Source organism: Ambystoma mexicanum, chromosome 6p, assembly GCF_040938575.1.
Source record: "Ambystoma mexicanum isolate Mex_15411 chromosome 6p, UKY_AmexF1_1, whole genome shotgun sequence".
NCBI classification, from domain to species: Eukaryota; Metazoa; Chordata; class Amphibia; order Caudata; family Ambystomatidae; genus Ambystoma; species Ambystoma mexicanum.
The window spans coordinates 255689920-255703803 of record NC_090935.1 but is presented as its reverse complement, the minus strand read 5'-3'; the positions used below and the strand labels follow the sequence as shown (position 1 = coordinate 255703803).

Below are 13884 nucleotides of genomic sequence, written 5' to 3'. Positions count from 1 at the left end.
CTCTCAGACTTCTGGGCATTCAGATGTGTCTTTCGACTTGTCTCTATGTTTACTGGCCGCGGAAATGATCCTAGCGAGGCTCTCGCTGATGTTCAGCGTTACCGGGATGAGTTTAGGCTGTTAAGAGGGTTGTGTTGTAGATTTCGATGCAACCAGAGTTTCAAGCGTCGGCACGCTCTTAGGAGGCGTCTCGACAGCTTTATGGCTCTTGGTGTTAGTGCCCTTGCTTGCAGAATGCCTGGACGCATACCGTTGATGTGGTTGCAGGGAGGGCTGCCGATTACACGAATCAGCGGGTACCGTTGAGGAACTCGACTTACCCGTTGGCACCTTGGACTGCTTCGACTGATCTATCGAGGCGGTACCAGGGGTTGTGAGCTTTTTCTTATGAGTAGTGGGTGCATCCCTGTCACCTGGGTGTACATTCCTCAGAGCATGACCATAGTCATGCCAGGTGGGGCCGGGGAAGGATGTCGTGGAGCGCGAGCACTCCGATGAGAGGTCAATGGCATCCGTATGGGAGCCACAGCTAGCGGAACAACCCTCGGCCTGCGACATGGCGTAGCCCGTCCCTCCGTTTCACTCATCGCTTCTTGATCCTCTTAGGATTTAGGAGCCGACAGTACTGACAGGATGCTTTGTCGTGATTGAGAGGGAGGCACTTATTGCACCGCCGGTGCTCATCTTTCCAGGGCTATTTTTCCCTTACAGGAAAGGCAAAATTTAAATGGTGTCCTGTCCATAGATCAGGTGTGTTAAAGCGATGGCAAAACCAAAAGGGTAAAGAGAGGGGAGAAGGAAAGATATTCTTGAAAAGAATAGAAACCCCCAGACCCTACTCTCCCTACTGTGTAGGCCTGCCAGGAGGCCAGGCCACGCAGTCGACAGCATTGACTGGAGCACCCTCCGTTGAAGTCTGTTCTTCTGCTGTCGTCGGCGGTGGTTATGAAGTAATCGAAGAGTGGACGATAAAATAAAAATGACTGCAGGTCACGAAATATAACAATTTTGCAATAACAGCTCTGCATAAGGCGACCAGCTAGCTGGGTGGAAAAAAAAACGATCTGAGGGACCTCGACGTGTGAGGGATTTTGGGTACACTACACATCACGTTAGGGATAGTGTTACAGGCATGCCCATGTCGACGTCGACTTTCTATCCTAGAAAGACAAGATGCAATACTCTGCGGGTACCACTAGATTTCGGACTATATGCACAGCATGTGATTCTAAGAAGATTCACAAGCATCAGAAATGTTATTATACACAGTTGTACATTAACTTCCGTAACAATATACAATCCTTTTGTGGTACCTATAAGATAAGGAGAGAGTAACAAATAGCTTTACGAGAAACACAAGGAAAAAGGAGAAAATCAATCAATTTTCATATGAACAACTACATCATGCCTGCAATTATAATGAATTAAATATACTAAATTAGGGTCTCTTGGGGCTCCAACCCATCACCGCTGTCTTGCACTGCCAAATCTTGACGGCCTACTGATTTACAACTCCTATTGTAATTCAAATACTAAAGATTCAAAATGTGACTTGTCTCACTACTACGTGCCTTATGCTCTCAAAAACCTTTTTACAACTGTCCACTTCGCAACTCAATACTATCCTCAAATTAATGGACACATAAAACTTATGTAAAGATCTTACCTAGCTAACACATGATCTCATGTCGCCATAGATGGGAACCATTCCGCCCATTCAGTATCCTATAGTGATGGTCAAATCATCAATTAGTAGTAGACTACTAATTATGCTGACACTTAAAGAAATTCACAATTCTCTACTGTTCCTAAATCTCTGTTTATCCAAATGGATAGCATATATTAAGAAATTGCTATATACCTGTAATAGGCAAGTCTCCAAAAGATTCTAGCATGGAATCATTCACATCTGTCCTAGTCTGCACTACCTCTTCTTCATATTCCACTCCACATCCAAATTTGGATTCTGAAAATCAAAGTGCACCCACCTTTATACACTTTTCAACTTGAATAAATGTAAATACATACAACTTAACACAACTGCCTTAAAAACTCATTCAGACCTGAATATTTCACTTACTAATTTGTTTGACTTGATTTCCCACAAGTAGCAGCGGCGTCCCGCGATTAAGATCACTGCTGCAGCCTTGTATACAATATTTATAGTGTCACTTTGTGAAATAAAGTGACATTGTGATATCCTCTGCATCGTGACGTCAACACGCCATGATGCTCGCTATCCATTTGGATAAACAGATTTAAGAACAATAGAGAATTGTGAATTGCTTTAAGTGTCAGCATAATTAGTATTCTACTAATTGATGATTTGACCCTCACAATAGGATACAGAACAGGCGGAATGGTTCCAGAATACTATCCCATCTATGGAGACATGTGATCATGTGTTAGCTAGGTAAGATCTTTACATAAGTATTATGTGTAGATTCATTTAATGGATAGTATTGAGTTGTGAAGTGGACACTACTAAATAATCTGAAGGGCATAAGGCACGTAGTAGTGAGACAAGTCATAGTTTGAATTTTGAGTATTGGTATTACAATAGGAGTTGTAACTCAGTAGGCCTTCCAGGTTTGGAGGTGCAGGAGAGTGGTGATACATTGGGGTGCATTGGTGCTCCAACCTAGCATATTTATTTTATTAGAATTGCAGGCATGATATTGTTTGTTTGCTCCTTTTTCCTTGCGTAGCTCATAAAACTATTTGTTACGCTCTCACTTTACTTATAGATACTTCCCATAAAAGGATTGTAGTTTGTTAAGGACGTTAATGTACAACCATGTATGATTACATATATGTACTAAAGAGAGGAATGTTGAGTCAAAAAGAATTGCAAATGCATGTTAGGGATGTAACTGTAATACTGTATAGGATCTCATTGTATGAGGGTATTGAATTGATGTTACCTAAATAAAGCCCATATGGGTAAAACATTAGCATGCACTCTCTAATGAGTTAATGTAGGGATGTTTATTAGGGTATGTGTATTAGGACTTGAGGATAGTGTAGGTATGTGTATTAGGACTTGGGGATAGTGTAGGTCTACTTTATGAAAATTGAACTAATATAATTTTGAACCATAGCGCACCAGGTGTACATTTTTCATTTCAATGGCACATTTAGTTGTTTACATTAACAATTAACTTCCTAATGGTACATACTTGCTCCTTTGAGGGCATGCTTTCCAAAACCATTTGAGACTTTTACATTTTTGCTTGTCCTACCCATGCGAGTTAACCATCGCCAATAACAGGCCTTTTCCATTACACGTAATGAAGCCTGGTTGGCACCTAGTACCCATGTGACTTGTTCCGGTGTTCTGGTGGTTTTCTTCACTGATAAACAGATCCAGAAAATGGGCCTACCTGTGCCCTGGACAGATCCTGGAGTAACATTCTCAAAGCCTTATGGGCTCTCATGTGCACATCAAGCAACGTGCTTAATCGCATGGCTCCAGTCACTGCATCAACTTACATCATGGCTGGACTTTGTTTGATCCATGGCTCATGAGTCCACGGCTCATACAGAAATGAAACCCTTTCTCTGAGACATGGCTAAGACCTTCTCTTCACAAGAAATGTTATCCTTTTCATATCAGGTAGCATCCGTAAAATCTGGTTAAATCACATTTGTATCAGTGTCCCCGTATACCATTGCCACCCTCCAGCAACCTTTTACCACAAAAAAAGATAGAAAGGCATTCCCTTCGAACACCAGGCTCATTCACCCACTCTTCAAGAAACCAAACTTAGAAGCCAAGGGTCTGGCCAAATCACTCCATCACCCGTGTTAGCAATCGTACGTCTAGATCAAAGGTTCGTGAGAGCATTGTAGTCTTCCGATTGCAGCCATTTCTTGACAGAAACAAACATCTCCATCCTGTCCAGGCATTCTGACCTTGCAATGGCACAGGTTTGATGTAAGGAAACAGCCCTCCCGCTGGTAGCCTTGTATGAAGGTATTATTGGTCTCCTAATTTTATTTGGCCACATGGAGGCCTAATTTTTCTATTCGGTTCGACCAGTTTGTCATGGTTCTCTGGGCTAAGTCCAACCATCTTGCTTTGTTTTGTTTCTTTCTTGCCAGACAGGTCCACAACTGTCGTGTCTGTTTGTGACACCGGCCAGGATTTCATCCTACGTGGTCCCTCAAGGCTTCCCGTTATCACCCTCACTCTCTTTTTCCTGCTTATTTTCCTCTTTTTCCTGTTTATATTGTGAGTTAGGAAAAGGGGGAAACATGAACTTGGCAATGTGATGGACTAGAGCCCCTCCCTTCGAATCGCACATTAAAAACACAGTCAGGCTATTCCATTCTCAATCTAGTTACAGCCAAGGATGATGTACTAGTGCTGGGGGCATATTGAAATTCACTGCTGGACTACTGTCTTGTTAGCATTCTGGATAACCGTGTTTATCAGCTTTAGGTTGCCCAATATGCTGCCGTTGGAGCCATTTTAGATATCAGAAAAAGTGATTTTTTTACCTCGCTCAGCAGCCCCTGAATGGCCTTCCTCTTGCTGCAAGGATCAAATGTGAGATTTGCTGTCTTTGCTGCAGGGCTTTGCACAGGGAAGCCACCCCTATCTACAAGCCAACATTATTAGGTACTTGCCAGCACGTGCTTGGTGACCGGAAAAGACCATGCTTTATTGGCCCCATCCAGATTTAGAAAAATCTGCATCCGTGAAACAGTCAATCCCTCAGTTTGAGGCATAAGTCCTCATGCATGATCTTCAGAAAGGAACTTAATTATTTTCTTCTAAAATCCCTATGCTGTATCCAAACTTCTAAGTTGAATGCTGTCTTTAGATTATTTACCCTGCAACAAGTAACCACACACCCACCCACCCACCCATCTATCCATCAATCCAAAAACCAAAGAAAACTCTGCAAATGTCTTGACATCCACAAGGTCAATTTCTCAAATATAGAGGAGGCTGGCATTTCCAAAACACAAGCTCCACTATTTCTGAGCCTTACTTGCCAAAAATGATTCAAAATAAAATGCACTTTTTAAAAATACTATTTTACATTGTTGGCAATAATTCATCCATAATACATCCACATTTTAATTTTGTAATGTTCTTTTTTGAATAACATAATGCTACTATTTACATTTTGCACGGATTGTACTTGTCATTTCCTTAAAAGAAATCCCTTTTGCCTTTGTTTTTGGTTGAATTTTGGTACCAATTCACAGTATAGCAACAAGAACGTAGACATTTTCTATATAAAGTTGAAAGCTTTTTTACAGAAAAACTGTTTAAAACAATCAAACCTCTTTTTAAATTAGAATGTTCCAGAATTAATTTGACATACAACATAACGACTTCGGCAATAATTCTAAATCTGCAAATAGTTGGACCAGAGCAAAGTAAACAAAGTACAAAAACTGTAAAAGTACAAATACTTCAAAATCTCAGACATATTACATGTATCTGTAAAGTACATCCTAATGGGAGTGAACTAAAAGAGCTGCTTGTAATGGAAGGTTATTTGATGCAGTGTGGCTTTGATGCAGATTCAGGCCAGTCGTACATGTCTGGTAGAAACGAGTCGTAGTCAGTGCTCCAAACCTTTGACCGCACATACGCATTCTTGTCCACAGGCTCTGGATAGCGAAATGCCATGCCATTGGCATACACAAACTCCATCACCTAAAAAAGAAAATCGGATCAACCATGTGTTTTGCCCAAGGTAGGTGTTTACAATGCTGGTATTTTAGCAAAGATGCCAACTCCCAGGAAGAGGCCCTAGACTGACAAGGAAGCACAGTTCAAATTTTTCAGCCGACACTCGTGCATTTTTTTTCTTTTATAGTAAGAATAAATAATAATAATTTACAAGTGAAATTCAACCTTTTTGAAAAATTAAAATGCAATGCATTAAGTCCATGTTTAAAAACAGCATTTTAAAGTGCAACTCCTGATTCAGACTTTGGGAGTGTCCCGTTGAGCAGTTGGATCTGCAATTTTTACCCCACCCAAGATTTTGCATCTGAAATAAATGTGTTTACCGATTGTGGTTGCCTTTCAGAGACTCCACCCCCCCCCACAACCCCCCAATGTGATTGAAGGGGGACTTGAGGGAGGGTGAGGGGTGCAAAGAGGTGCAATACTGTCCAGCAGGGTGTGGTAAATGAGATGCGATGGGCTGACCTACTTTACAGGTTAGAGACAAAGTTGTTTTATATTCACTTCAAAACCAACAGAATCTAGTGCCCCAAATATCCTTGAGTTGGTACATGCTGACATTAAAGTCTAGTTTCTAAGATTCAGACTATCAAAATTATCTGGGTTAACCGTGGATATGTATTAACAAAGAGGAAGCCTGTTTACAGATTATGTGCGAAATCAAAGGAACTAATGCAACATATCCTTTTCATTTGGCTTAATTTGCTAGATAAAAGGAAATATTTGTTAAAGCTATTGAGTAAGACTGATTGCAGTAGAATACACCAATTGTCTTATAAACAACCTCAAATAGAAATGTGGAGGGTGAAACAGTCTTTCAATGCTGCCAGAGAAATCACAAGAATAATGACTCCCTTTGTATTTTGGAATAAAGTTGTTTTTTTATTTGACATCATGTCCAGATTGTCAGCGACAATTTGCTTTAGGTGCAGCGATTCATATGTGAAGACAAGTTGTTAAATTGAATACCAGCACTGGATAAATGTTAAAATCAAAAGGGACAAAGAAGTTACTATGAGCAATTCCGAGTTATCTTTGACTTATTCCTGGAGAGGGCCATTGGATTTAGGCAAGACGTTACTATGAGTGTTGAATTAAATCACTCTCTCCAGGGGTAAGTTAATGTCATTAATAGTACCTAATGTGAACTTCTTTGTGATTTGTTCCCACTCTGGTAGTTTAGGGGTAATTATAAATACTACTGTTGCAAATTGTATCTAAAGGCTGAAATAACTCATACAATTTTCAGCACCTACATTACCATTACAACTTGCTATTGGGTAGATTGACAAAATGAATATCTTGTCGTTTACTTTCTCCATTGATGACCTGTGCAATATATAAAACTAAAATTGATCTTGGAATGCTATGGATCTTGTATGAAGGTTTATTTAACTGAATAATTAAAAATGGAAATGAGTTAAGGACCGGCAAAAGCACAGACAGCAATAATTTGGTAAATTATTGTTGACTAAATGAATAGCAGTTTGACAGATCATGGAACATGGCTTTCACCTCTTCAGAAATACCGAACAGGTTATTGTTCATGGATGTGGTCTAAAACATACTCCAAAAGTAGTATAGGACCTTCTTTTCTATCCTGTTCTGTAATAGCTTCTTGGTGTTGGCATGATCAGTTTATAAAATCCACTGAAAGGTAAGATCAATTTGCCTTTTGTTTTCCAACATGTACTCTATCCCTTTTACGAAGTTTGCTATAAATGTCACTGTGGATTTTATGGCCCATTATATTTAATTTATGAAATGTATAAAGTACCATTCACCAAAAGTGCCATTAGTAAATATTTGAAAACGGTACAATTTACATGAAAATGGAAACAGAAAGTCACTAAGTACAAAGAAGGAGAAGATGAGCTTTCAGGTTAGATTGAAAAATACAAAGAGGTGAAGAATAGTGGATAGAAAGAGGGAGAGAATTATACTGTTAAGGCGCTAAGAGGGCAAAAGATCAGAAATGGGAAGAAGCAAGGGGGGGGGGGGTTTGGAGGACAGTGAGAAGAAGCAGATTCTGTGATCAGAGAGTTTGAGAGGGAGAATGGAATGAGATTGGCGATGAAAGATAAGCAGCCAAGCCATAAGCAAATTTACAAACAATAAAAAAAAAATGGTAGAGAAGACGTGATTCAAAGGGATGCAGTGAGATAGACAGTAAAGAAGATGTGATAGAGGAGCGAAAAGATAAGGAGAAGATGAACCGAAAGAATTATAAACAGATCAGAGAGGAAGAAGAAGTGAGGCAGGAAGGCCAAGAAGAAGAGAAGAAAAGTAGTCGATATGAGAAAAGACCAGGCAGAACAGAAGAAGTTTAGCAGCATGAAATGAGAGATGAGTGCGAGCACGGCGGATGTTAAAAAAGAGCATAGCAACAGCAGCGAGCAATAGAAGAGAAATGCAGTTTGAAGGAAAGCAAGGGAACAAAAATAACTCCAAATTACGTGCAGAATAAAGGTCAGAGAGGAAGAGTAGACAGAATAGTTGAAGCCAGAAAAACAGAACCTCAGTCATTGAAGGTATGAGGTTTAGAAAACGAGAAGGCATACAGTTTTTGAAAAGCAGGAAGGCAAGTTGATACAGTGGACTGCACAATAGAGTCAAAGGAAGGAAACGAGAGAAAGATTTGTATGTCATCTGCGTACAGATGAAAGGAAAGATTAAATGAAGAAATACGAGCAGAGAGTGGGGCAGTGTATAGAGAGAAAAGGAGAGGACCAAGTACAGAACCTTAAGGCACACTGTAGAGAAGAGGAAGTTAGGAAGAGGTATGTCCAGCTAGAGTTACAGAATCGGATGAACTGAACCATTCAAAGATAGACCCAGTAATACCCAAAGGAGGGAGGAAATAATAAAAGAGTGATCTACAGCATCAAATGCTGCAGATAGATCGAGAAGAATGAGTATAGAGGAGAGCGTAGAATGCTAAGCAGAGAGAAGAGAGTTAGAGACATGCAAAAGAGCAGTCTCAGAAGAATGAGAAGGACAGAATCCCGATTGGAGTGTATATGTAGCTCCAATGATTGTACCGTCATGAAGCTTAATTTCCACCACATGGCACCTATTTAGCAAGATGGTGTCTCGACATCCTGTCTAATGTTGCCTGTATAGGATGGTGTTGTACCAGAGGGTTGCATATACATGGTGAATTGGGTTAGTCTGCAGTGAGCTTGAGCCATGCTTCAAGCCATGGTAGGATGTTAATGTTAATCTTAAAGGATATTTGTACCGAGCACTATCACCACCGGAGTGTTCCCCTGGCACTCTGGTGGCTATGAAAAAAGGGAGATGGGAATGAGCTCGAAAAGTGCAAGATAGCAGTGATGTGTTGTTGGCAGCCTCAGCCCGGTGGGTCAGTTGGCTAGGCTTGGTTTTTTTTACGGTCAGTAGTCGTTGTGTGCTGTTGTGCAAATCTATGTGCTGTTTGTTTTGTTGTTGCAGTGTAGGAACAAGTTACTTACCTGTAACTGTTGTTCTCCAGCACGGGTCTGGCATGGATTCACATGCTCATGAATATTCCCCGTTGTCAGGCTGGGAATCCTCGGTAAAGAAAAAACCAGTATCAGTTTCGTTTCTGATCTGTCTTTCGTAGTAGTAACCAATCACTGGTCTCTGCGTCATACTGACCACAGCCAATGACTGCCCTCTACCTAAGCCCCGCCTCTGGCAGCCATCTTCAGATTTGGAAGCACGTGAAGTGGCAGTATGACCAAGTGAAGAGCCGCAGAGGGGTAGGCGGGAGGGTTCGCATGTGAATCCATGCCAGACCCATGCTGGAGAACAACAGTTACAGGTAAGTAACTTGTTCCTTCTCCAGCATGGGGTCTGGCATGGATTCACATGCTCATGAATAAAGAATACATAGCAGTACACACATGCACAACCACGGCAGGTGGCAAAGGCTCAACATTAAGCATTACATCAAACTCAACATTAAGCAATCTTACCTCCTCACCAGGCTCACCTCAGGCGAACAGGTTGCGCAGCACTGCTTGGCCGACCCTGGACTCCTCCCTGGAATCCCGATCGACGCAGTAGAATTTCGTGAAGGTGTGCGTCGACCTCCACGTAGCAGCCCTGCATATGTCCCGCAGGGGCACACCAGATAGGAACGCCGTGGTAGCTGCGATCGCTCTGGTGGAATGGGCTCTCGGACGGCCAGGCAGCGGTCGGTTTGCCAACCGATGACAGTACATGATACAGCCGGAGAGCCATCTGGAAATGGAAGCCTTCGAGAGAGCCTTCCCCTGATTGATAGGTCCAAAGTTCACAAAGAGTTGTGACGTCTTCTGAAAACACTTCGTGTGGTCCACGTAGAACTTCAGCGCTCTAGCCACATCAAGCGAGTGCAAAGTCCTCTCAGCCGGCGACGAAGGCGACGGGAAAAACACAGGGAACACCAAGGGTTCGTTGAGGTGGAAGTCCGACAGCACCTTGGGCATGAAGGAGGGGTGCGTCCTGAGCACCACCCTCGTGTCGTGAAAATTCAAGTATGGAGGCTTGCAAGATAGGGCCTGGATCTCTCCCACTCGTCGTGCGGAGGTGATGGCCACAAGAAACGCTGCTTTCCACGACAGGAACTTCAACGGGGCCGAGTGCAGAGGCTCGAACGGAGGTCCCATGAGCTTGGTCAGCACCACGTTGAGCTCCCAAGCCGGGGACGGAGCCTTCACCGGCAGGAACGATCTGAACAGTCCCTTCATGAACTCTTTCACCAGACGATGAGACCACAAGGACGTCCGCCCCGTGGTTCTGGTGTATCGGGAGATCGCAGCAAGATGAATCTTGATGGACGCGTGTGCCAGTCCAGCCTTGGCCAGCGTTAACAGGTACGGCAGTACTTGGGGAGCCGTAATCCTTAGAGGGTTAATCTTCTGTGCGTGGCACCAGACAGAGAACCTCTTCCATTTGTGTCCGTAGCATTTAAGAGTCGAGGACGCCCTGGCCTTTGCAAGAACCTCTCTGCAGTCGGCCGGTATGTCGTATCCTCCAAACTCTAGCGCTGCAGGAGCCAGGCCTGCAAGTTCAGCGACTTCGGGTCGTGTTGGAGGATGGCGCCTCCTTCCCTGGAGAGCAGATCCGCGTCCACTGGCAGCTTGATTGACGGGGACGCTGACAAGTCCAGAAGACCCGGGAACCATATCTGCCTCGGCCACGCAGGTGCGACGAGGATCATCCTGCACCGTGACCTCTTGAGCTGGTTGAAGAGCCGGATCAGCAGTGGCAGTGGAGGGAACGCGTATAGGAACAGGCCTTCCCAGGGGAACGAGAAAGCATCGCCCATGCTCCTCGGCGGGGGAAACCTGCTGGCGAACCTCCGGCACTTGGAGTTCGTCGCCGTCGCGAACAGGTCGATCTGGGGTGTGCCCCACCGTCGGAAGAGGCGATCCACTAGATCCTGCCGTAGTTCCCACTCGTGGCACGAGCGCAGCTCCCTGCTGAGTGAGTCGGCGATGGTGTTCTTTATCCCTGCCAGATGAAACGGCACCAGAAACATCCTTTTGGCGACGGCCCAATGCCACAGGTCCTGCGCCTCCTTGGACAGTGCTGGGGGACCTGGTTCCGCCCTGTTTCCTGATGTAAAACATGGTGGTGGTGTTGTCGGTGAAGATTCTCACCACCTTGCCCTTGAGGGACGGAAGGAAGGATCTGAGGGCCCAAAACACTGCACGGAGCTCCAGGACGTTGATATGGAGGGACTTCTCCGTCGGGAGCCAAAGGCCTCTCGCGTGCAGATTTTCGGTGTGCGCTCCCCACCCTTCCAGGGAGGCATCCGTGGTCACTGTCTCCTGGTGGCCTGGGGTCTGGAAGTCCATGCCCGCCGTCAGATGCGCGCGGGTGCCCCACCACCGGATCGCTCGTCGGAAACTCTCGTCGAGTGTGATCCTCTCCTCGAAGTCGCCCGTCGTTTGGATCCAGCGCGCGTCCAGGAACTCCTGCAACGGGCGCATCCGGAGCCTGCACATGGGAATGAGGTAGATGCAAGAAGACATCATTCCGAGGAGGGACTTGATGGACCTCACCTTGGCCGCGTCGGCAACCAACATCCGCTGTACCTTGCCCAGGATGGCCCTGGTCCTTTCCTCCGACGGGGAGGCCAGAAGGGACACTGTGTCGAGCTTCGCTCCCAGAAACAGTGCGTCTTGCGCGGGTAACAGGTGGGACTTGGCGTAGTTCACGGAGAATCCCAGGTCCGTGAGAAGTTGGACGGTCCTTGCCGTGTGCTTCACGGCGAGCTCCCTCGTCTTGGCTCGGATGAGCCAGTCGTCCAGGTAGGGGTAGACGTGGATCCCCTCTCGGCGCAGTTGCGCCGCCACTGGTGCAAGGCACTTGGTGAATACCCTGGGAGCCGACCGTAGACCGAAGGGAAGGGCTCTGAACTGATAGTGACGCCCTTGGACCACGAACCTGAGAAATTTTCGGTGCCCCTTTAGGATTGGAATATGGAAGTAGGCATCCTCCAAATCCAACGACGACAGGAAGTCGCCCTCCTCCAGCTGCCCCAGGACGTGCTGGAGGGTGACCATCCGGAACTTCTGTGCCTTGATGAACTTGTTCAGCCGTCGTAGGTCTAGGATGGGGCGCCATCCTCCCGTCTTCTTCTTCACGAGGAAGTATCTTGAGTAAACTCCGGAGCCCCGAAGCCTCTTTGGGACGAGTTCGATGGCGCCCTTCCTGAGCATCGCCTTTACCTCCCGGAGAAGCTGAGGGACGTGAAGCTCTTTCCTGGCCACAGGGGGGACGCGCGGGCACCTTCTTTGAAAATCGAGCGCGTGGCCCTAGGCTAGGGCGTCCAGCACCCAACGGCCGGTGGAGATGGACTCCCACACGCTGACGAAGCTCGCCAGCCGGCCTCCCACCGGGGTGCTTCGGTGGGGGCCCGACCGCACGGCCGGTTCAATCCTGCTTAGACGAGGCTTTGCCGCCTTGACCTCCTTGGCGACGATGGCGGGGTCCGCCTGACTTGCCTCGTCCCCTGTAAGCTTCCTGAGACGACGAACGGGCCGCTTGACGGTAGGTGGAAAATCCGCCGCCGGAACCTTTGGAGGCACCCTTGCCTCCGCCGCTCCGAAAGGGCGGCCGCCGTTGCTGGAGAACCCCAAGCGCCCGGGCCGTCTCTGTGTCCGCTTTAATGGCTTGAAGGGAATCGTCCACTGTTTTCCCAAACAGGTTGTTCCCATCGAACGGCATGTCCAGGACTCTGGTCTGTATGTCTTGACGGAAGCCAGTAGCCTTGAGCCATCCACGCCGCCTAAGGCACACGCCGTTGCCCAACTGGCGAAATCCAGTGTCGGCGATGTCTGTCGCAATCGTGATGGCGTGGTCCGACGCCACCTCACCTTCCTGCAAGATCTCCAGGGCATCCGCCCTCTTGTCGTCCGGTAGGAAGTCCAGCAGGGGAGCCAGTTTGTACCACAGCTCCCTGTCGTAGCGGGCTACGATAGCCAAGGCGTTAGCCGCCTTAATCGTCGTCGCTGCAGACGAGATGACCCTGCGCCCCATCGTGTCCAATTTCTTTCCCTCGCCGTCTGGCGGGGAAGTCGACGTGGAGGCCGCACCCCCCCCGCTTTCTTCCTGGCCGCCGCGGAGACGACGGAGTCCGGGGTAGGCTGTGCCCGGAGGCACAAGGGGGCCGCGTCCGGGACCCGGTACTTCTTCTCGTACCGGTCTCTTCTAGCCGGCGTCGTGGATGGGTTCTTCAGGAGGGCTAGGCCCTCATCCCAAATATCGTCCAGTAGAGGTACCGCGAGGACCGTCTTCCTCTTGGCCTCGCGCCGCTGATAAAGGAAACCTTCCTTCTTCTTCTCCTCCGTGCAGAGCTGGAAGAGCTCGGATGCCCTGGCGATCATGGAGTGAAAAGATCCAATCTCGTCGGGCGGGGAAGCCCGGGTGGGAGGAGACGACGGCAGGTCCTCGTCGTACACCTCGTCGTCCATACCCGTCGCGGCCGTGTCAGTCCCCGTATCATCCCCTCGAGTCGTGGACGGGGAGGAGGGCTGAACGGGGCGCGACGGCTGAAAAGGAGGTGGAGGGTGAATCCTTCTTTTCTTAGGAGGGGGGCTGCCCGAAGGGCCTGGTTCCGGGTCCCCCGACGGGAGTAGTTCCTCCACTGGTAACGGCAGTCTCGTCCTTATCTCTGAGCATAAGGACTGTATAGC

General features: G+C 46.8%; 1 protein-coding gene across 1 annotated transcript in view; it reads right to left on the bottom strand.

The window, feature by feature from the left end:
* Positions 1 to 5065: 5065 nt before the first annotated feature.
* Positions 5066 to 13884, bottom strand: part of ME2 (malic enzyme 2) — a 426330-nt gene continuing 417511 nt past the window's right edge. Inside the window, exon 16 of the mRNA XM_069626976.1 lies at positions 5066 to 5677. Coding sequence (XP_069483077.1) covers positions 5513 to 5677 — 165 coding nt within the window. The 3' untranslated portion in view covers positions 5066 to 5512. The remainder of the gene's footprint in view (positions 5678 to 13884) is intronic.